At 42.4% G+C, this 22,080-nt stretch overlaps 1 protein-coding gene across 2 annotated transcripts in view; it reads right to left on the bottom strand.

The window, feature by feature from the left end:
• Positions 1-3,790: 3,790 nt before the first annotated feature.
• Positions 3,791-22,080, bottom strand: part of CNTN2 (contactin 2) — a 67,775-nt gene continuing 49,485 nt past the window's right edge. For both annotated transcript variants that reach the window (XM_075853776.1, XM_075853777.1), the window contains exons 15-23: positions 19,378-19,536; positions 18,379-18,528; positions 13,829-13,899; positions 10,575-10,809; positions 10,226-10,335; positions 9,815-10,001; positions 9,619-9,731; positions 9,334-9,502; positions 3,791-4,214 (exon numbers count right to left, since the gene is read on the bottom strand). In XM_075853776.1, the coding sequence (XP_075709891.1) occupies positions 4,123-4,214; positions 9,334-9,502; positions 9,619-9,731; positions 9,815-10,001; positions 10,226-10,335; positions 10,575-10,809; positions 13,829-13,899; positions 18,379-18,528; positions 19,378-19,536 (1,286 nt within the window). In that variant the 3' untranslated portion in view covers positions 3,791-4,122. The remainder of the gene's footprint in view (positions 4,215-9,333; positions 9,503-9,618; positions 9,732-9,814; positions 10,002-10,225; positions 10,336-10,574; positions 10,810-13,828; positions 13,900-18,378; positions 18,529-19,377; positions 19,537-22,080) is intronic.

Genomic DNA, 22,080 nt, shown 5'->3' with positions numbered 1-22,080 from the left:
ATAGCTACACACAGCCCCCCTGTACATAGCTCCACACACAGCCCCCCTGTACATAGCAGCAGATACAGCCCCCTGTAGGTGGTGCCACACACAGCCCCCCCTGTAGATAGCTCCACACACAGCCCCCCTGTAGATAGTGCCAGACACAGGCCCCCTGTAGATGGCGCCAGATACAGTCCCCCTGTACATAGCGCTAGATACAGCCCCCCTGTAGATAGTGCCACACACAGCCCCCTGTAGATAGCGCCACACACAGCACCCCTGTAGATAGCGCCACACACAGCCCCCCAGTAGATAGCTCCACACACAGTCCCCCTGTAGGTGCCACATTGCCGCCAGAGCGGAGAGCGGTAGAGGTAGGCTTTATCCACACGACAGGGTCCGAGTGTCGGCCGATAAAAACTGCCATTTTGGGCCGTTTTTCCCGGCCATTTTGCATCCGTTCCGATTCTGTTCCGGGCCGTGTTGCCGTTTTTAACGGCCGATTTTCACCCGTTTTGCATCCGTTTTTTTCCCTGTCCGTTTTAAAATCGGATGAATTTCATTTAAATTTGTTGCCACACACAGCCCTCTGTAGATAATGCCACAGCCCCCCTGGTAGGTAATGCCACCCAGCCCCTTGTAGGTAATGCCACCTAGCCCCCTGTAGGTAATGCCACCTAGCCCCCTGCAGGTAATGCCACACAGCCCCCTGTAGGTAATGCCACACAGCCCGTTGTAGGTTGCACCCATCCCCCCCTTCCAGGAGAAGTCACTGACTTCAATGTCCATATATGAACTCTGCACTGTGAGGAGGAGGAGGAGAGAGAGTGCAAGTGACAGAAACACAGCCGTCACTCGGGACACATCTGGTGATGGCCGTGTATTACCCGGCCCCATAGACTTCTATGGGAGCCGGGCGGCCGGCTAAACGGCTGAAAAAAGGGCATGTCCGATTTTTTGACGGCCAGGTTTCCCGGGCCGTCAAAAAATCGGTCCTGTGAATAGCACCATCACTCACCATCAGAAGAAGGCAGGAGTCTTGCAGCGGCGTTCTCACTGGTGTCGATGCCGGCCCGGGATTGTACCAGTCCAGTCACCTGACCGGTGAGGTCAGATGACAGGTGAGGTGACAGGTCAGGTGACTGGACTGGTCAACTCATGGGCCGGCATCGATCCCAGTGAGAACACCGCCGCAAGACTCCTGCCTTCTTCTGATCGCTGCTGCAGTCAGCAGCGATCAGCTGTTCTGATGCAGCGCCCAGCGGGACATTTACAGACTGCCCGGGATGGCGGGACAGCCGTGAGAAACTGGGACTGTCCCTCCGGATCCGGGACGATTGGGAGGTATGCTGTATTTGTGCTGGTGTTGTATATATGTAATGAGCTGTGTTCTGGTGCTGTATATATGTACTGAGCTTCGTTCTCGGGCTGTATATATGCACTGAGCTTGGTTCTGGAGCTGTATTTATGTACTGAGCTATGTTCTGGTGCTGTATATATGTAATGATCTTGCTTCTGGAGCTGTATTTATGTACTGAGCTTTGTTCTGTTACTGTATATATGTAATGAGCTTTGTTCTGGTGCTGTGTATATGTACTGAGTTTGGTTCTGGGGATGTATATATGTATTGAGCTTTGTTCTGATGCTGTATTTATGTACTGAGCTTTGTTCTGGTGCTGTATATATGTAATGAGCTTTGTTCTGGTGCTGTATATATGTAATGAGCTGGGTTCTGGTGCTGTATATATGTAATGAGCTTTGTTCTGGTACTGTATATATGTAATGAGCTTTGTTCTGGTGCTGTATATATGTACTGAGTTTGGTTCTGGGGATGTATATATGTATTGAGCTTGGTTCTGATGCTGTATTTATGTACTGAGCTTTGTTCTGGTGCTGTATATATGTAATGAGCTTAGCTCTGGTGCTGTATATATGTAATTAGCTTTGTTCTGGTACTGTATATATGTAATGAGCTGTGTTCTGGTGCTGTATATATGTAATGATCTTTGCTCTGGTGCTGTATATATGTAATGAGCTTGGTTCTGGTGTTGTGTATAGAACTATATTGCGTGTAATATGTACAAATGTTTTTATGCTTGAGTTACATAAAAAATGTGGAAAAGAAATGGCACGTCATTGATTGGTAGGGAAAACAAACTTGGCGAGGGAGAAGGAGATGTCGGGAAAGAGGTTGGGGGGGGGGCGCCAAAATGAATATTTGCCCCGGGTGCTGGAGAACCTACCTACGCCTCTGGGCTAAATAGTCCAGTGGGCAGAGCTACTCAGTGATTGGCAGCTATTTCTATATGCACACTATCGCAGGGAAGGCTGTTACTCAATGGTTGAGACTGCCCACTAGACTCAGTGAGCCCACAGTGAGCTTGGATTTGAATTAATAAATTGCAGGTTATCCTGAATATTTTCCCACAAAACAATATTTCAATCTGCTTAGCTTCTTCCGCTCTATAATATAATTCCTGCAGACCGGATAGCATGCTCGACAGGTTCCCTTTAAAAGAATTATCCACCTTGATTGATTCTAATAATCAATTTATCTTAGCAGTGAATTTTTTTCTAAGGCCTGATTGACATCCCCCTGGCCGGTGTACATCATTACCAGCATCCGCCAACTCTCACAAATGTACCGTTGCCTTGTGTGACGCTGAACCATGCATGTCGGCGCAGTACACCTTGTTGCACTGCGCTCGCCCTAGGAGTACATGGCAACGACGAATGAACGAGCGTTGAAGGAAGCCATTTAGTGACGTAGAACTTTGTGACAGATAGCGAATGCTGCAGAGTAAAACCCCATTTAGCCACATTGTACTGGGTTTTTCTTTTGCAGAATCCATAATGGTTTATAAGCCGTAATACATTATACAGCACCATATTTGGTGTCTGCCTTATTTCTATGATATTACATTGAAAGGACCACTAACTGAAACATAAATTTTCATTACTGAATCTTCATATTATAATGCCAGTTGCACACGACCGATGTGCCACTCGGGCTGTTTTTAACGACATCTGAGTGGCACTGTATAGTCTTCACGGACCCATTCACTTTAGAGGGTGAATCAGGTACATGAAAACTGACTCGATTCGCTGATCTGAGGAAAGATAGGATGTGTCCTATCTTTCCACGGATTACTGACGGGGCTCGGCCGGCGCACACGGTGGTGTGCATGAGGCATTAGTTTTCATCCCTGTACACAAGTTTGATACAATACACATTGTATTCATAAACCTGACAGCAAACTGATGTTCCACATTATTTGCTGTCTAAAACCATGAAATCAGGGCTATTCAAAGAGATTATGGAACTGAAGATCTGGTCGAAATATCTCTACAGAAGTGACGGCCGAAAAATCGGAAGCAGAACGCCTCCAAACATCTGTCCATTGATTTCAATGAGAAAAACTGCATTCTGTTGATTCTTTTGAAAAACGGGCGCGTAAAAAAACGCCCACGAAAAATAAGTCACTTCCTGAGCCATTTTTGGAGCAGTTTTTCATTGACACTATAGAAAAATGCGAGTTGCTAAAAAAACGGCTGAAAATCAGGAGTGGTTTTCCTTTGAAAACAGATCCGTATTTTTGGAAGTTTTTTAGTAAGCGTGTAAACATACCCTCAGAGATGATTTTGTAAAAATTTTACTTGGAGCCATTTGATATCGTTTTTATCATTTAGTGCTTTCTAACAATACCAGAGGATCTTGTATCACAAACCAAATATAGCTTATCCTGGAGCCTATTGGCCTTTCCATATTTACAGCAAGACAGAAATAAAACAAAACAGTCAATTGTAGAAAAAAAATGCTATTTATAAAGCATGTACACATGGCTTCATAAGACAAAATCCCCAAATGTGTCCCATCAAAAAAGTGCTTGCACCCACCCTCCCTACCTTCTAAAAGTAAATCCCACCTCATTTTTAGGAAAACGCATCGGCACTAAGCCCTTTTGCTTCTAGAGGGAATTTACACTCTGCCAGCAAAAAGTGTTTTGTTTTTTCCCCTTAAATTGTTCTCTACAGAAAGATGCTGTGTTTTGCTGTTAGGATGGTTGTCTTTCATCTTCTGGGAGGTGAGGCGGTGTTAACGGCTAAATCTTCCATTTTCAGGGTAATAGTTGTGGTGCTTCAAACTGCAAGATACCTCATCAGGACCAAGGCCGCAACTGTCTTAGTCATGCAAGTTTGAGAAGCAGAGTTTTCTACCATCATGCTGGTTCCTGTGGAAAAAATGAATATAATAATGCACCAAAAATAAAAAGTAATAAGCATATTACATTGGATTCTATATGAAGTGATGTCACAAAATACTGTTATGAAAAAAATGTGAAGTTATACTAAAAGGGAACCTGTCACCAGCATTTCACCTATTAAACCAGCAATACCTGGTGAAAGTGGGTGAAAAATAATTTTTATGTAACCCATAATTATCTTCTAAGTAGCTTTGTACCTTTTAGTATTACATTTTTTCGTGTTCCTGCACTCTATGCTAATGAGCATAAAAGAGTCATATCTTAGTTCCAAAAGGCATATCTCCACTCCTCAAGACTTTCCGAGTTAACCCCGCCTCCTTACTTTTGAGTGACAGCTTACTTTTGATTGACAGCATTCAGGGGGGGCCAGTCTTCGACGGTGGGCGGACATAAGGCGAATGAATGAGGCTGCCGGATTATTACCATAAAAGGCGCAAAATATTTGCAGACAGTTATTTTTCGGTCAGAGGAGGCGTTTAGGAGAGGGGATGACGCCAATGAACTTTTGACAGCAGCGGCCGGCGAGAGGTGGGTAGAGTTCAATAGGTGAAATGCTGGTGACAGGTTCCCTTTAATAATAACACGCTTTAGTACTTTCATTAACACAATTTGTATAGGAAAGTTTAACATGTTCCTTTGCTGAAGTCCATGATTCATGTTGCACTAGAAAAGTGACAGTATCCTCAGTGCCGTTGTCAGCACCCACCCATTAGCAAAGAAGGGGGGTTCTCCAAGTCGAGAAGAATCTTTCACACTATGAGATCTGTGATTGCTAGAAACCAGGAGGGTCTTGAAGGTCAGGACCATGAGAAATAGGCAAGTTTATTTTTCATTAATAATTTCCTTTAAGGTTTTATTTACACCTGAATGCCTATAGAGTGGAGGTTTTCTTTAAGACCTGGATACCATGTTCTTTTAGGGCGGGTTCACACATGGCGGAATTTCACTTAAATTCCGCTGCGGACACTCCGCAGCGTTAATCCGCAGCGGAGCCGTTTCTCCATTGACTTTCACTTTAATTTAGCAGTGTTCGTTTACACGATGCGTACAATTCCGCTGCGGAGCATAGGCTGCGGAGCGGAATTTGGTGTCCGCAGCATGCTCTGTCTGTTGCGGAGCAGTGGCGGACTGGTTGCGGACTCATGGCGGAATTTCTCCATTGACTTCAATGGAGAGTCAAAATTCCGCAATGAAGTCCGCAGATCTTATGTGTGGAGCGTATTGTTTTTACTACCATGACATTTCTTCATTCTGGCTGGACCTATGTATTTCTAGGTCTACAGCCAGACTGAGGAAGTCAATGGGGCTCCCGTAATGACGGGAGCGTTGCTAGGAGACGTCTGTAAATAGTCACTGTCCAGGGTGCTGAAAGAGTTACGCGATCGGCAGTAACTGTTTCTGCACCCGGGACAGTGACTACCGATCTCAATATACATGTATCTGTAAAAAAAAATATAAGTTCATACTTACCGAGAACTCCCTGCGTCTGTCTCCAGTCCGGCCTCCCAGGATGACGTTTCAGTGTAAGTGACGGCTGCAGCCAATCACAGGCCAAGCACAGGCTGCAGCGGTCACATGGACTGGAGCGTCATCCAGGGAGGTCGGGCCGGATGCCGAAAGAGGGACGCGTCACCAAGACAACGGGCGGTAAGTATGAATTTCTTTGACTTTCACTAGGGAAAGTGCTGTCCCTTCTCTCTATCCTGCACTGAATAGGGAGAAGAGAAGCACTTTTCCTGCAGTCCGCAGCGGCCAGTCCGCATCAATTTTCTGCACATTTTGTGCAGATCCGCTGCAGAATCTGCAACGCAGATTCTGTGCGGCATTGATGCGGACAGTTGCGGAGGAATTCCGCCATGTGTGGTCATGCCCTTAATTCACTTAAAGGGAATGTGTCGCAAATGAAACCTTTTTTTTTTTAAGTGTCGTTACTTATTTCTATTATATTTTTTAAGTTTTTTGCTGTATTTTATTTTTTTTTCCATATGGTGGAAAGTATAAAAAATTAAATAATAATTTGACATGTTTTCCAATGTTGGCCACCAGGGGGAGCACTTCCCAGAATTACAGCAAGGTGAATAAGGCAAAGCAACCTGACTCACAGCTGCTGTAAATGTGGGAGGGAACCTCACCCCCCCTCTCACAAGCCAGGTAAAGGTGTCTTCAAATTGCTAAGCAGTGTCTGGCAGCCATATTCGGTGTGATTCTGCAGCTGGAAGAAGTTCTAGGACACACCAAAAGGCTAAGTGTATGTTCACACGCTTACTAAACAAAGGGAAAACCGATCCTGATTTTCAGCCATTTTTTAATCAAACTCGCGTTTTTTAACGGCCGTTTTTGGAGCTGTTTTTCTATAAAGTCAATGAAAAACGGCTCCAAAAACGTCCCAAGAAGTGATGTGCACTTCATTTTGGTCGGGCGTCTTTTTACGTGCCGTTTTTGGAAAACTACCACGTAAAAAACGCCCTGTCGGAACAGAACGCCGTATTTCCCATTGAAACCAATGGGCAGATTCTTGTAGGCGTTCTGCTTCCGATTTTTCAGCTGAAAACATTGTGTGTGAACATACCCCAAGGGTATGTGCACACGCTAACTGCATTTACGTCTGAAATGACGGAGCTGTTTTCAGGAGAAAACTGCTCCGTCATTTCAGATGTAATTGCTCGTACTCGCGTTTTGCGAGGCGTCAATTACGGCCGTAATTTGGAGCTGTTCTTCATTGAATTCAATGAAAAACGGCTCAAATTACGTCCCAAGAAGTGACCTGCACTTCTTTGCCGAGGCTGTTATTTTACGTGCCGTCTTTTGACAGCGACGCGTAAAATTACAGGTCGTCGGCAAACCCATTCAAATGAATGGGCAGATGTTTGCCGACGTATTGGAGCCGTCTTTTCAGGCGTAAATCGAGGCGTAAAACGCCTCGTTTACGCCTGAAAATAGGTCGTGTGAACCCAGCCTTAGAATGATGAAAGTGAAGTGAATGACTTTTCAGTTGACCGGTTCACACGGCGTGTATTTGACATGTTTTTTTTTTTTGCACATTTTAGGTGCAAAAAAAAAAACACATAAAAAACGCTTGATTACACTTGATTTTGTGTGTTTGGGGGATATGTGTGTGTGTGTGTGTGTGTGTGTGTTCTCGCCGCTGATTCTTCAAAACAGCTGATAAGCGGCTATGAAGTATCAGCGGCGCCCGTGCACACTCCACTCTGACACACACACGGGAAAAGTCTTAAAGGGGTCGTCCAGGAAAACATGGCGCCGCACCTGTCCTCAGGTCGTGTGTGGTATTACAGCTCTGTCCTATTCACTTCAATGGAGGTGAACTGCAATACCAGACACAACCTGAGGACAGGTGCGGCGCTGTGTCTCCAATCCGGACACCCCTTCTGTCCTGAGATGACGCGACGGGGGAGGCGGGTGTCAGAGCCACCCACCGCCATCACCGCAGACAGAACCACACAACTATGGCATGAGGACAACTATGGCATCCCTTCTTCATCTTATTCACCACTTTTCAAACCTTAAAACATAAGTTTCAGGGGGGGGCATCGGGGGGGGGGGCCGTCGGGGGAGGGGGGGGGTCTGTGAGGTAGAGAGTGGGACATGCAGAGACACACATCTTACCTGCAGTGCAGCTGGTCTTCAAGATGGCGCCTGCTCTCTCCCTGCAAACAGCTGCTCTGCTCTGTCTGACTCTGACCTGCGTCTGCGCAGGACAGAGCCATAGTGCAAAGTCAATGGGACGGGTCCCGTTCATTGACTCCTATGGACTGGAGCTGCCGTATTCCATGTCTGTATGTGTCGTTAATCGACACATACAGAAATGGAAAAAAAAAAATGGCAGCCCCCATAGGGAAGAAAAAGTGTAAAAATAAAAAAAAGTAACACACAAACACACAAATTAATACAAAGTTTTTAATAAAACACTAACATCAAACTGATATTAAAATTTTTTTTTTGGTGACACTGTTCCTTTAAGTGTCTGGCCCACCTAAGATTTTTGCGACATCAGCATTTAGAAAATTAACCTTAACACTGCATTTATCAATGCATTCATATTTTTATGAGGCTATGTTGGGTTTAGAATGTCAGATCCATCGATAATTCAGCCAATATGACCCAAATTTGTGTTATGTGGAAATCTCTATTTTTCAAAAAATTACCAGGTTTGGATGACTTTTCTCATCACATGTCTATGGTCTGCCTTATTATATTCATCCATCTTTTTATTTATGACCCTACTATAAATAAGACTACGGAGAACATGTATAAGCCTGTAATTGCTGGTATGGTACATTGAATTTAGCTTTATAAGGATGAATAGCATAAAATAAAAAAAATAGATCATTTATATATTAGTACATACATTCATATATGGGTAAATTATTTATAACCTGCAATACTATTTCTCATTATATAAGTATGTAGCTCTTTTTTTAATGCTGTCATAGTATCTGCCATTACTACCTCTTGGGGTAGGACATTCCATTACTTGAGTGCTCCTCTAACTGTAAAAAACCCTTTCCTATATTGATGTATATTTCCTCTACATGTAATGAATTGTCCCTGGTCCTTTGTTGTACAGTTTAATTGCTTTTGCTTTATTCAAGTGGGGACCACTCAAATATCACCCTTCTTTGTCCACACACAATCTCTGAAGTAACTATGACCTTCTCCCTACCACTGTTATCACTTTCCCATACTCTCGAATCCAGGACTGCCTTGTCTGTCCTCTACTATGGAAATCCCTTCTTCATCTTATCCACCACTTTTCAAACCTTAAAACATAAGCCTAAAAACTCTTTAGACAAGTTTATAACCTGGCCTGAGGTTTCTACCACAACTGCTGTACCAATAGAATACAGTTTCTATTTGGCAGTACTGTAATCTGGTTCTATTTTTGTTGTCAAAACTACAAACACCAATGGGGTGCATTGGGTACTGGTGGTATCCGTTGTGCGACGGATCCAGAACAGCGTTGTGGCTTTCGTTATAAGTGGAGGCCACAAGGCAAAAATAAACAAAGCCTTACAATAGGGCTGCACTCCAAGTCACAAACACAACAATGTATAAATAACAGTACCTGAATTTGTGGGAATATGCACCTCTGCTGGCTCCCCATCGCCTCCCAAGCCAGTGGCACGTAGCTGGATGGTCACATGATTGGCACCCTCAGGGAGTGGAAGCTCTGCTTGTGTCTTACTTGTTACATATAGGGTAGGAGTTGAATGGGAATCCACCCTATAAAGTATCTACACAAATAGTGGAATTAGTTATAACTAAGGGAAGAAAACAAGGAGAACCTTTAACCACCCTTTTTCACGTGTACTTTTAAGAAATATGAGCGCACACACTTTTTAATAATTACCTTGTATTCAGTTACAGAGGATTCATTTTTCATAGATATCACTGGGTCCCACTTGATTCTGACACTGGAACGGGAAAGTGTCCAGGAAATATTACTCGGCGGTCTATTTGGAGCTGAAGAGTGACAACAATCATGACATTAGCAACACTAATATGATTATTTGGATGACTTTTTTTTGTGTATGTGTTATACATACGTGATTTGGTAGTAGTAAGATTGGCGATAGGGCTAGGTGGCCCAGTGCCGGCTCTGTTGTAAGCAAGAACTGTCACGTGGTATAAAGTATTTGGCTTTAGACCGCTCACTCTGGCAACTGTGTCCAGGCTCTCCGATCTCACCCTATCAGCAGCGCCCTCTTTATCACCTGCTTTCCAGTATCTGATCTGTATGAGGTTAAAAGGAGGTCTTGATCAAGGACCCTCTCTATCAGCCACAAATACACTTTTAGAGCATTTAAAAAAAGGCATAGACTCTGCCCCCTTAAATACTGACATTGAAATGCCCAATCTGCCCTTATACCTTATACCAATCCCAACGAACTATTTAAACAAAAAAAAAAAAAGGGTACACAATAGCAGTTGGGTGCTGATTACTGTGGCTACCTTACCTCATAGCCCAATAAAACTCCCTTGATAGTTGCCACAGACTTCCATTCCACCTTAATCTCAGAAGATGATAGAGTTGTTGCCTTCACTTCAGATGGTGAGACGCTTGGCTCTAGGGTCCAGAGAATGACATAATTTGAAATCATGGGAAAAGCTCATAGGAATAAAAATATAATATAAAATATATAATGATATATTGCATATATGTATGTTTTAAAATTCATCAACAATACTTTTTACGCAAAAACTTCACTTTTGGAGATCTAACAGACAAACGTACATAAAGAAATGCAAGCATACATAGATGGTACCCAGAAAACGATACTGTTCCAGTACAAAATATCATCATACCCTCCTCTGCAGAGTATACAATGGTTTCCAGGCTGTAAGGACCTTCTCCTTTCTGATTAAATGCCTTGATCATAACATTGAAGGGGGTATACGCTGCTATGCTCTCATTTCTGTAGACAAAGTGTTGAGACTGCACCCCTAATACTTTAATAGTCTGCCAGGACTTCTCAGTCGTTCTCTTGAAAGCAATGATATATCCAAAAGCGTCTCCATGTTGGTACTTCCTCTCCAAGGGCTGTTATACCAAGAACAAGAAAACAATAATCATTCATGTATTAGTAACTTATAGCCATACTTTCTTTAAAGTAATGCAAGGCTTTCATTTTTCCAGAGCAGTTGAAGAAACTAAAGCAGAGCTCTGATTGGTTGTTGTGGGCAACCAGACCATTTTTTTCTATTAAACAGTTTTGATGAATGAGGCCCTATGGGGGGAATTTATCTAATGATGTTAACCATTTTTCTGGCGTAGAAAAATCTCATTTTGCGCAAAAAAAATTGCTAATAGCTGGTAATGAATTCACTTTGTGGTGCAAGGAGAGCACAAGATGCAAAAAATTGTTTAGAGGCACGTGCCTCTTAATAAATCTTATTTTGCGTGCTTCAGACTAAAACTGGCGTATAAAATGCGAGTCATAAATCTGCCATGATATGTTTTTTCAACTTCTGGAAAAAGGAAGACAAATAGACTTTATGGACAAATGTACTGGGACACACCTCTTAATCACTAAATTCAGGTGTTTAGGAACCACAACAAATCAGCCATGAAGTGGCAGACTACGGAAAGTTACATCACCAATCGCAATGCCAAGTGTCGGATGGAGTGGTGCAAATGATGCCACCATTGGACTCTGGAGCAATGGAAACGTTTTCTGTGGAGTGACAAATTACGCTTCTATATCAGGCATAACACCTACTAAGATAGTTGGGCTAATACATGCATATAGCAACTCAAATGAACCGTGTGATATACGAATATGAACACATATAAGAAATCACACATGGACCATTATTAGCGAAAAATAGACAATATTTTATTGAAAGACAAAATCATTGAAAATAAGTACATTGGCAGTAACATTACCCATAGAAAAAGGATCCCCACATAGGTCGGGTCCCACAGCCTCTATAGTAAAGTGCAAATAGTGCATGCAAAGACTGGTACATAAGTAATACGATGAATATGGATAGGAACCATCCAAAGCAAAGTAATATAAAAAAACAGACAGCAGAAAGGTACAATTAAGGAGGCATACAGACCAGAACTATGAGGGGATCAACCCCCCGGAAGAAGCTACATGCGAAATATGTGTTGGGGTTGATCGCCCCATAGTTCTCGTCCGTATGCCTCCTTAACTGGTTCCCGACCGCTGGCTGTGTTTTTACGCTCAGCGGTCAGGGTCCTTAAAACCAAAGCCATAGACTTTTTACGGCTCGGGTTTTAACTTGTCAGTGACTGCCAGGGACCCTGAGGAGAGGATAGAAGCAGCTTTCGCTTGCTTCTGTCTTCTCAGATCTCTTTTACACAGCGCTCAATGAACGCTGTGTATAGGAATAGAGGCAGCGGCCGCGCCGCTGTCTCTATTGCTCCCGGTGTTCATGTGACTGGTCACAAGATCGCCGGGTGCCGTTACTGACAGACTGCTGCTGGGTCTTACTAGACCTAGCACAGCCCTATTAGTGACAATTGTCACTATGAGAGGGCTGATTTCCCCTGTAACTGGGGCTGCTGTGCAGCTCCAGTTACAGTGGAAAAACATGGTGTAAAAGAAAGAAAAAAAATATATATAGTTCCCCAAAGGTCTTTTTTGACCTTTGGGGGACAGACCATAGTAATAAAAAAATAAAAGTAAGGTAAAGTGCAAAAAAATTTTATAATAAATACACATAAAATACCCACCCCAAAAAAAAACGTTCCCCCCCGCCAATCATTTTTGTAACGCTAGCGCTGACCCAATTACCCTAATATAGACATATAATATATTAACATTTACGGTAGACAATGACGATCACAAATAAAAGGTCTATTTTAGGGTAAAACTATGTTATTACCCAAAAAAATAGCTGAAACGTAAAAAAGCTTCTTTTTTTACTATTATTTTCAAACTTTAAGAATAAAAATTCTAAAATAGCAAAAAGGATGTGTATAAAAACGATAAAAAAAGAAACATGCATTGTCTACGGAAAAAACATCGCAAAAATCACGTCGTTAGCCCAACAAATAAAAAAGTTATAGCCATTTAACTAACACGTGCTAAAAAGGGCTAAATGGTGTCTGGTCCTGAAGGCGCAAAATAGCCCGGTCCTGAACTAGTTAATTGTACCTTTCTGCTGTCTGGTTTTTTATATTACTTTGCTTTGGATGGTTCCTATCCATATTCATCGTATTACTTATGTACCAGTCTTTGCATGCACTATTTACACTTTACTACAGAGGCTGTGGGAACCGACCTATGTGGGGATCCTTTTTCTATGGGTAATGTTACTGCCAATGTACTTATTTTTAATGATTTTGTCTTTCAATAAAATATGGTCTATTTTTCGCTAATTAATGGTTCATGTGTGATTTCTTATATAGGTGTTCTATATCTGCCAGTCTGATGGACTAGTCTGGGTTTGGTGAATACCAGGAGAACGTTACCTGCCTGATTACATTGTGCCAACTGTAAAGTTTGCTGGAGGAGGGATAATGCTATATGGTTGTTTTTCATGGGTCGGCCTAGGCCCTTAGTTTCATTGAAGGGAAAGCTTAATGTCTCAGCCTACCAAGTTATTTTAGACAATTGTAGGATTCCAACTTTGTGGGAACAGTTTGTGGAAGGCCTTTCTCTATTCCAGTATGACTGTGCCCCAGTGTACAAAGCAAGGTCCATAAAGTCATGGTTGGGTGAGTTTTGTGTGGAAGAGCATGACTGGCCCGCACAGAGCCCTGACCCCAAACCCCATCCAACACCTTTAGGGTGAACTAGAACAAAGATTGCGAGCCAGGCCCTCTCATCCAACATCAGTGTCTGACCTCACAAATGCTCTTCTGGATGAATGGGCAAAAATGACCATGGACACACTCTAAAATCTTGTAGAAAGCCTTCCCAGAAAAGTGGAAGCTGTTTTAGCTGCTATGGGGGGACCGACTCCATATTAATGCTTATGGATTTAGAATGGGATGTCATAAAAGCTCCTGTAGGTCTTAAGTGTAGTTGTGCCAATACTTTTGTCCATATAGTGTATGTCATGTGTATCATAAAACATTTACTTACATTCCAATTAATTGTAAGCTCATTTGGTGCCCCTCCTCCACCATTAAGTGCTGATGGGGCCACAATTGGTGCTGCAGGGGAATATTAAAGAGATGTTAAGTACTACAATTCTCACAAATTTTATTTACTAGAATTATTATTTTAGATAAAATACAAATCTTTATTTGTTTGTTTTGGAACAAAGGGAGTGCAGAAGGTACTGTGTTTTTGGCTTGCTTCTTGATTATATTCATGGGCATAACTATAGGGGGTTAATAGGTTGCTGTTGCACCTTGGCCCTAGGGCCTCAGGGGCCCAAAGGCCTCTTTGCCACATAAGGGAACAGCAGTGTTTATTTTCGTACCGAGACATAACCAAAGTATTATCTTTGCGCTTTATCACCATGTTTATTACCCCTGTGCTGTGACATCACCACATCAATTATTCCTGTACTTTGTCATCACTGTATATTCCCATTATAACCGTTTTCTATAACTTCACAGTGTGTATTATCCATGTACTGTGACATCACTGTGTTTTGTCATGCCACAAAACACGAGTAACAATGTGCAATATTCCTGTCTGGTTAGACGGCCCTGTAATAGATTTGGTATCAGGGCCTAGTAATTTCAAGTTATGCTTATAATTACATTTATTGCTGCACCTTACATTCAATAAAGAAACATGGATCTTTGAATTCATGTTTCTATCAATGACATTATCACTTAAAGTGCAACTAAACTTTCCTAAAAATTTTGACAAGTCAAAGTGACATGTCAGAAATTTTGATCAGCAGGGGTCCGAGCGCTGAGACCCCCCGCCCACTCATCGGTTCTGCTTGGCTTTCCTTGAAAAGCCGAGCGAGCATTGTATGGACTCTGTATTGAGCCTGTACACCATTTTCTCGGCTTTCCGATTAGAGCCAAGCAAAGCCAATCGGAACCGAAGCGGCACAGCGCTCACCTGAGAGCTTTTGCTGCTTCGTTTTATCAGTCGGGGCCTCAGTGCTCTGACCCCCAATGATCAAAACTTCTGACATATCAATATGACATGTCAAAAGTTTTATGAAAGTTTAGTTACACTTTAAATGTGTCTAGAAAACATATAAATACTAGTTATTTCTAAATAGACTATGGAGGAGATTTATTAATACCTTTGCACCATACTAATGGTGTGGTGATCCCTCACCCAGTGCAGCGTGCAACAAATTCATCATTTATCAACACGTGCACGTCCTGTTGATAAATCTGCTGATGTCTTCTGCCACTGTTTTCTGACACTTTTCTAGTTAGAAAAGGATTAGAAATGTTTCATAGACGATATGAAAAAGTGGCGTAGTTGCTTCATAACTCAGTATTTGCCTGAACACTGGTTAATTCTACAGTGTGTTCAATATTTAAACACACATTTGAGGAGGTTCACTGTATTTTCAGGCTAGAATTGCAGAAATGTCATGTTCTGCTGCTGTTTTTTGTTCAAATATATATAACTGACCAGTTTTTAAAAAATGGTATATTATATAATGAGAAATCACAACAAAAAAAGTAGCCTTGAACTTCACTAAATTGACATCTAGGTGTAGTAGAAATCCTATCCAATAGTAAAAGGATATTTTCGCATGGGTCGAATTTACTGTGGACGATTCCGCAACAAATCTGACCCATAAACTGCAGGGAAATCCGCCAGAATATCAGAAAACCAAATAGTGCTTATCTTGGTGCAATTTTCTGTCAGATTTACCACTGCAGCAGTCAGCCGACAGAAAAACGAAAAAAGACTACTCACTTCCCCATGCGTTCCCATAGCAATGTACCCCTGCTCCCCCTGGCCTGTTATTGGCTGCAGCGGTCACATGATGAAACGTCATCATAGGAGGCCGCCTGTACACACACCAGCCGGGGGAGTAGGGACACATTGACTATTGGAACAGAAAAGGTCAGGAAAGTCTAAACTTTTAGGGTAAGTTCAGGGGGGTAGCTAAAGGCTCATGGGCCCCCCCTTTCTTCTCATGGCCAACGGTCCGCAGCTTTCAGCTACATCGCTGGGTCTCCTAAGTGACCCAACGATGCAACACCAGCAGCCAGGGGTGTCACTAAGGTCTTAAAGCGTCTGGGGAAATAGCCCCAATATATATATATATATACCCCCGCCCCCCAAGAAAATGTGTGTGCTTGTATGTACATGTGTATATAGGAGACAGAATATCTATAGCAGACAGTAATCACACATGATAAGATTAGATACAGTGGCTCAGCAGGCAGTATCACACATGAAAGGATTAGATACAGTGGGTCTGCAGACAGTATCACACATGATAGGATTAGATACAGTTGCTCAGCAGACAGTATCACACATGATAAGATTAGATACAGTGGCTCAGCAGGCAGTATCACACATGAAAGGATTAGATACAGTGGCTCTGCAGACAGTATCACAAATGATAGGATTAGCTATAGGGCCCAGCTCGCTGACATTGCGGCTCCAGCGCTGGACCCAGGAAAGGTAAGAATAAGAATTTTTTGCTTTTTTGTGTCACAAACTTTTTTGTGTTTTTTTACAGGTTCGGTTTTTGGACTTTCAGATTCGAGGACTACTTTGATTACGGCTTTTTTTTTTTCTCAATAAAATAGTTAATGAGGGATGTGTGGTGGATTTTTATTTCATTAAAATATTTTTTTTATGTCCTTGTATTTTTTTAAACTTTATTACTAACGCCTTAAAGTAAGGCCACACGGTGCAGTCACTGTGTGTTTATGTTGCGTTTTTAAACTGCAGCAAGTAATTTTTCAATAGAAGTCAATGGTGAAATTTGTGTTATGGACAGACTGCTGCTATTATATTACAATGTGTTTTTTGTGCAGTTAACTGCATCTTTATAATGACCGACTGCATGCAGTTAATGACCAAGCTGCCAAAGTTGTTGCTGAACTGCTTGCGTTTTTGCTAACAGTTCTGCAATGCCTTGTAATGAACTATATACAGGAAGCACCTAACAAACTTCAACACCAATGAAAACTATGTCCATCAATTGTTTCCTTTAAAAATGCAACAGAACTGCAGCATTACAGAGACAAAAAACGCATGCAGTTGACCGCATGCGGTTTTCAAACACAACAAAACAGCGTCGACGACGCACCGTGTGGCCTGACCCCCTAGTAATAGCTGCTGGCTGATTGACAGCGTCTATTACTAAGGCGAGGCTTAATGTTAGCAGGTCCAGAGGTTAACACTAACTTAGCAGTCGCTTTACCGCCCGGGCGCTTCTTCACTTAGTGGCATTGCTACCGCTGTAGCAGCCATAGCGGCTGCTAGCGGCAACACCGGGCATGAGGGCGCCCGTTGGGACGAGCCCCCCCATGTCCGGCGCACCGCTAACAGCTGCTGCAGCTGCTACAGCGGTAGCGACGCCACTATAGCAGAGCAGGGAGGTATCTCCTTGTTCTGCTATCTACTAGTGCCACTGTAGCTCCCTGAAGGAGCGGAATCCCTGTGTGGCCGGGGATTCCGCTCCTGGATGGAACGTGTGATGTTTCTGTCCATGTATAAGATTTGTGGAAGCTTGCCCACTTTACTTCTACTGTATAATACTGTGCCTAATTTCCGCAAAGAAAATCCAGTCTAAAATTCTGCAGTGTTTACGCTAAATGTAAAGTTACCCTAAAACTTTTTTTATTTTTTATTACAGATTATGCTGCGGATAAGCAGCTTATCTGCAGAAAAATCCGCAACAAATGGCATTTGTTACAGGTTTTGAACTTCACAACAAATCCTGCAGTGATTCCGCAACATAAATTCACATGCTGCAGATTTTAAATTTGCGTCACTGGTTAATTAAAATTTTTCTGCTACTGTAAACGTGGACCATTTTCTGCATGGAAAATCTGCAGCGTATACACCACATGTGGACCCGGACCAAAGGCCAGTTCACACGTTGCGTAAATACTGCAGATTTTCCGCAATGGAATTAGTTGCCGAAAATCCGCAGCAAATACAGTAGCATCAAAGTGGATGAGATTGAACAAATCTCATCCACACGTTGTGTAAATACCGCTCAGAAATTGACCTGTCATGCGTAAATTCATTCTGCAGCATGTAATTATCTTTAATTAAACGCTGCTTATATTATGCGGGATTTCCCCATTGAATTCAATGGGGATGTAAATCCCGTATCAAATAGTAGTTGTTCCGTTTTTTTGCGGCGGATTCGCCGCGATCTCACTGCAAAAAAAGGAACTCTGAAAAATAAAAAATAATTAAACTTACCTAGGAGTCTGTGTTTCATGCTCCTGGCATGACGCTTCATCTCAAGTGACCGCCGCGGCAGCCAATCACAGGCTGTAGCGGTGGTCACATGGATGAAACGTCATTCCAGGAGGCCGGCCGGCTTTAGTGCTGCAGTTTTTTGCAGCGTACAATCCAGGCGGAAAACTGCACCACAGTTTGGTGCGCATTTTAGCCTGAAATTCCATGCGGCAGACAGGGCAGATGCGCCGCGTGCTATTACGCAGTGTGTCCACCACGTGTGAACTCATCCTGACACTGCAGAGAAGAAATTATTACACTTTACTTACCAGCTTCTTTTGTTCTTATTACAGTTGATGGAACACTAGGTTCTCCAGCTCCTAAGATATTGCTAGCCACAACTCGAAATAGATAGTCAGTCCATGGCGTCAGGCCTACCACCAAAGCAGATTCTGCGTTTCCCTCCACTGTGGTAGGATCTGTAGAGAAAAAAAGAGACATCCGAGTTCACATAAAAAATAAACACACTGCGAAAAGGTGGAGGATTACACTCTTCTTTAGGTGTACTGTCTATTGTTTTTTTCTAAAATTTTCAAACTTGAACAACCAAAACTAGGAATTGGGAAGCATAATAAGGCAAGATCACAGTGCGTAATGTACCATAGACCGAAAAAAATGTGTCATCATCATGTCCCATAAATTATAATATCCAGTTTTTAAGGAATAAAAAAAAAGATCATGGAGATGATTAAACGGAAGGCTGAGAAAGGAGGGAGCGATGAAGTAAGCGCGAAAGAGAGAAGGATCACAGAGAGAATGTCTCCTAGCAATCATGTGAAATCCCCAATTTAGACCAGTGGAGATAGATTGGGACGCACAGAAGTCTATTACCACAAGTTAGTTGGATATTTTCATGGAAGTTTCTGAACCCTCACCATTTCCCACCAGGTGATGGTACGGATAATAGCTGCCTCAGGTGTAAAAGATAGAAATTCCTCCATGCATTGGATGACGGAAACTTTATCAAACCATTCTTCCTAGTGCTCTGTGTCTAGGAAAAACATTCCTGGCTGCTTGGAGACAATACTGAGCTAACGGTTTTGTCATTCCCACAAGCCAAAGACTACATGCTAGATATTCAGGCAACTGTGCCAATGCATACTGTTGTCTGACCTCTGCAGCTGTCTGCACTAAAACTGCTACAAGTCAATGTTTCTTCAGATAAATTTTTAAATTCATCTGACATCTCCCACCACTGCTGGACTGCATGCAGCAGAAATTGTTGTGTAGTTCTAGCTTTCCACTTATAATAATCAAGTACCACTGACCTGTTCGTGCCTTTTTCCACTCTTCTTTCTCTGGTTCTTTCACCTCCACTGTATAACGACTGATCGGGTTATGGTTATCAAAACCTCGACTCCAGCTCAGTTGAATGCTTGATTCCTTTGCATTTCTTGCTACCACACCTCCTGGTGGTCCAGGGGGACCTGTATAAAGAAAGCCACATGAAAGAAAACATTCAACACAAGCACATACAGTTGCAAGAAAAAGTAAGTGAAGCTTTTGGAATTACCTGCATTTCTGAATTGACTACTAATAACATGTGGTCCGATTGTCACCAATAAAGACTAACGTGATCTAACTAAACTTATAACACACAAACAGTTGTACCGTTCATGCCTTTTATTGAGCACATTAAGTAAACATCCAAAATTTAGGGAGAAAAAGTAACTGAACCTTTGTGTTAATGACTGCTCCAAGAGCTAATTGGCTATAGGTGTTTCAATTGAGATGGGAATGGAGGTGTGGGTTTCACAGGTGCTTTGCTCGTTAAATAAAGGTACCCAAAGCCCGGTTACTGAGAAATATGTTTGTCTCAAGAAAGATTGGTTAGTGTAAACCATGCCCATGGGTAATATGAATATTTAGTGAAATATGTTGGGCATGTAATATCTTAATGCAGTGTTTCTGGTCCTCAAGCACCCACAACAGATCATGTTATGAGGATTTTCTTAGTATTTCACAGGTTAGTGTCGCTGCATCAGTATGTAGTCCCTTAATGGGAAATAGTTAAAACATAACGTGTTGGGGTACTTGTGGACTAGAGATGAAAAACATCATTAGGGTGTTTTAATGGCACACACTTAGGCCCCATGCACACGACCGTAAAAATCATCCGTAATTGCGGACCGCAATTCTGGTCCGCAATTACGGACTCATTCACTTCTATTTCCACGGACACCTTCCCGTTTATTTACGGGAAGGTGTCCGGGTCGTGGAGGTGTACCAAAAAAAAAAAGGACATGCCCTATCTTTAGCTTTTTATGCTCCGTGCTCCCATACTTTGTATGGGAGAACGGGCCAACAATGTGAGTGGCTCTCCGCGGCCGTCGGCCGAGCACGCAATAACGGCCTGTGTTTACGGGCACGGCCGTGTACATGAGGCCTTAATATTTAAAAGGGTATTATAGTTTCAGCAAAACAAGCTTATTTATTGTATAATTAAAAGGTTTCCAAGAACTCTGCTTACTGTCATTGAATAGGAACCTTCATTAGTTACTTCCAGTGGATAAAAATCACTCCTGGTCCATCCACATCTAGGTTCGTGGCTTGTTACAAGACACAGCTCTGATAACTGTACTGTAAATAATGAGCTGAGCCCATGTGTGTCCATCACATGACTAGAACAGATTTTTATTTACTGGAAGTAAAAGATGATGGTTAACACTTAACCCCTTAAGGATCGGGCTAATTTTGGCCTTGAGGACCAGAACAATTTTTTTATTTTTCCTCCTTGCTTCCCGGCGCTTATAACTTTTTTATTTTGGCTGGGTTCACACGACCTATTTTCAGACGTAAACGAGGCGTATTATGCCTCGTTTTACGTCTGAAAATAGGGCTACAATACGTCGGCAAACATCTGCCCATTCATTTGAATGGGTTTGCCGACGTACTGTGCAGACAACCTGTCATTTACGCGTCGTCGTTTGACAGCTGTCAAACGACGATGCGTAAAAATACAGCCTCGTCAAAAGAAGTGCAGGACACTTCTTTGGACGTTTTTGGAGCGGTTTTCTCATAGACTCCAATGAAAACCGCTCCAAAAACGGACGTAAAAAACGCTGCCAAAACGCCGCGAAAAATGTGAGTTGCTCAAAAAACGTCTGAAAATCAGGGGCTGTTTTCCCTTGAAAACAGCTCCGTATTTTCAGACGTTTTTGGTCACTACGTGTGCACATACCCTTTCTGTGCGGCACAGCTGTATGAGACTTTGTTTTTTGCGGGGTGATTTTTACTTTATGTAGGCGTCATATTTTGGTACATTTACATTATCGTTTAATTTATATAAATTTTTATTTTGGAAAAATGCAGAAAGCTCTGATGCAGCTTTTATTTTATTTTTTTCATACACCATGTTATAAATCTGTATAAAAAAATAATTGTATTTTTGTTAATTTTTGATTATTATTTTTTTAAATACAATTTTAATTTTACTGGCACATACAGTATCTATACGTCAGTAGATTAGCCTGTGTGCTGATAGTACAGAGGCAGCTGTTAGGGCATATCTAAGTAATCCCTAACAACAGGAAATATGGTCAGACAGCCCTGTGGTCTTTCAATAGACCCCAGTCTGTCTGCCCATAGAAGGTATGTTCCTCGAGCGCATCACCAGGATTCCCTGTGACGCGATCAAAGGGTGGACCACTCTTTACTCTTTCCCTTTGAATGCCGCCATTAGGGTTGATCACGGGATACAAGAGGTTAACGGCGGAGATCAGAGGTCACTCTGATCTTCGCGGTTAGAGCAGGGCTGCGGCTGTGTGTTACAGCAGTTGCTTTGCTCCTTATCGTATTACATGGATACACTTGATATGCCCACACGATCAGCAGGCAAGTATGCTCATTCTGATGCGACAATGTCCTGCCATTCAGGAGCACACTCATCATAGGTCAGCAACCATTACTGCAAGCAGAAATCTTAAAATCCTTGAGGAATTGAAACAGAAATTATGAAAAACTCTACAACT

Source organism: Rhinoderma darwinii, chromosome 2, assembly GCF_050947455.1.
Source record: "Rhinoderma darwinii isolate aRhiDar2 chromosome 2, aRhiDar2.hap1, whole genome shotgun sequence".
NCBI classification, from domain to species: Eukaryota; Metazoa; Chordata; class Amphibia; order Anura; family Rhinodermatidae; genus Rhinoderma; species Rhinoderma darwinii.
This window is presented reverse-complemented; position numbering and strand designations above follow the sequence as displayed.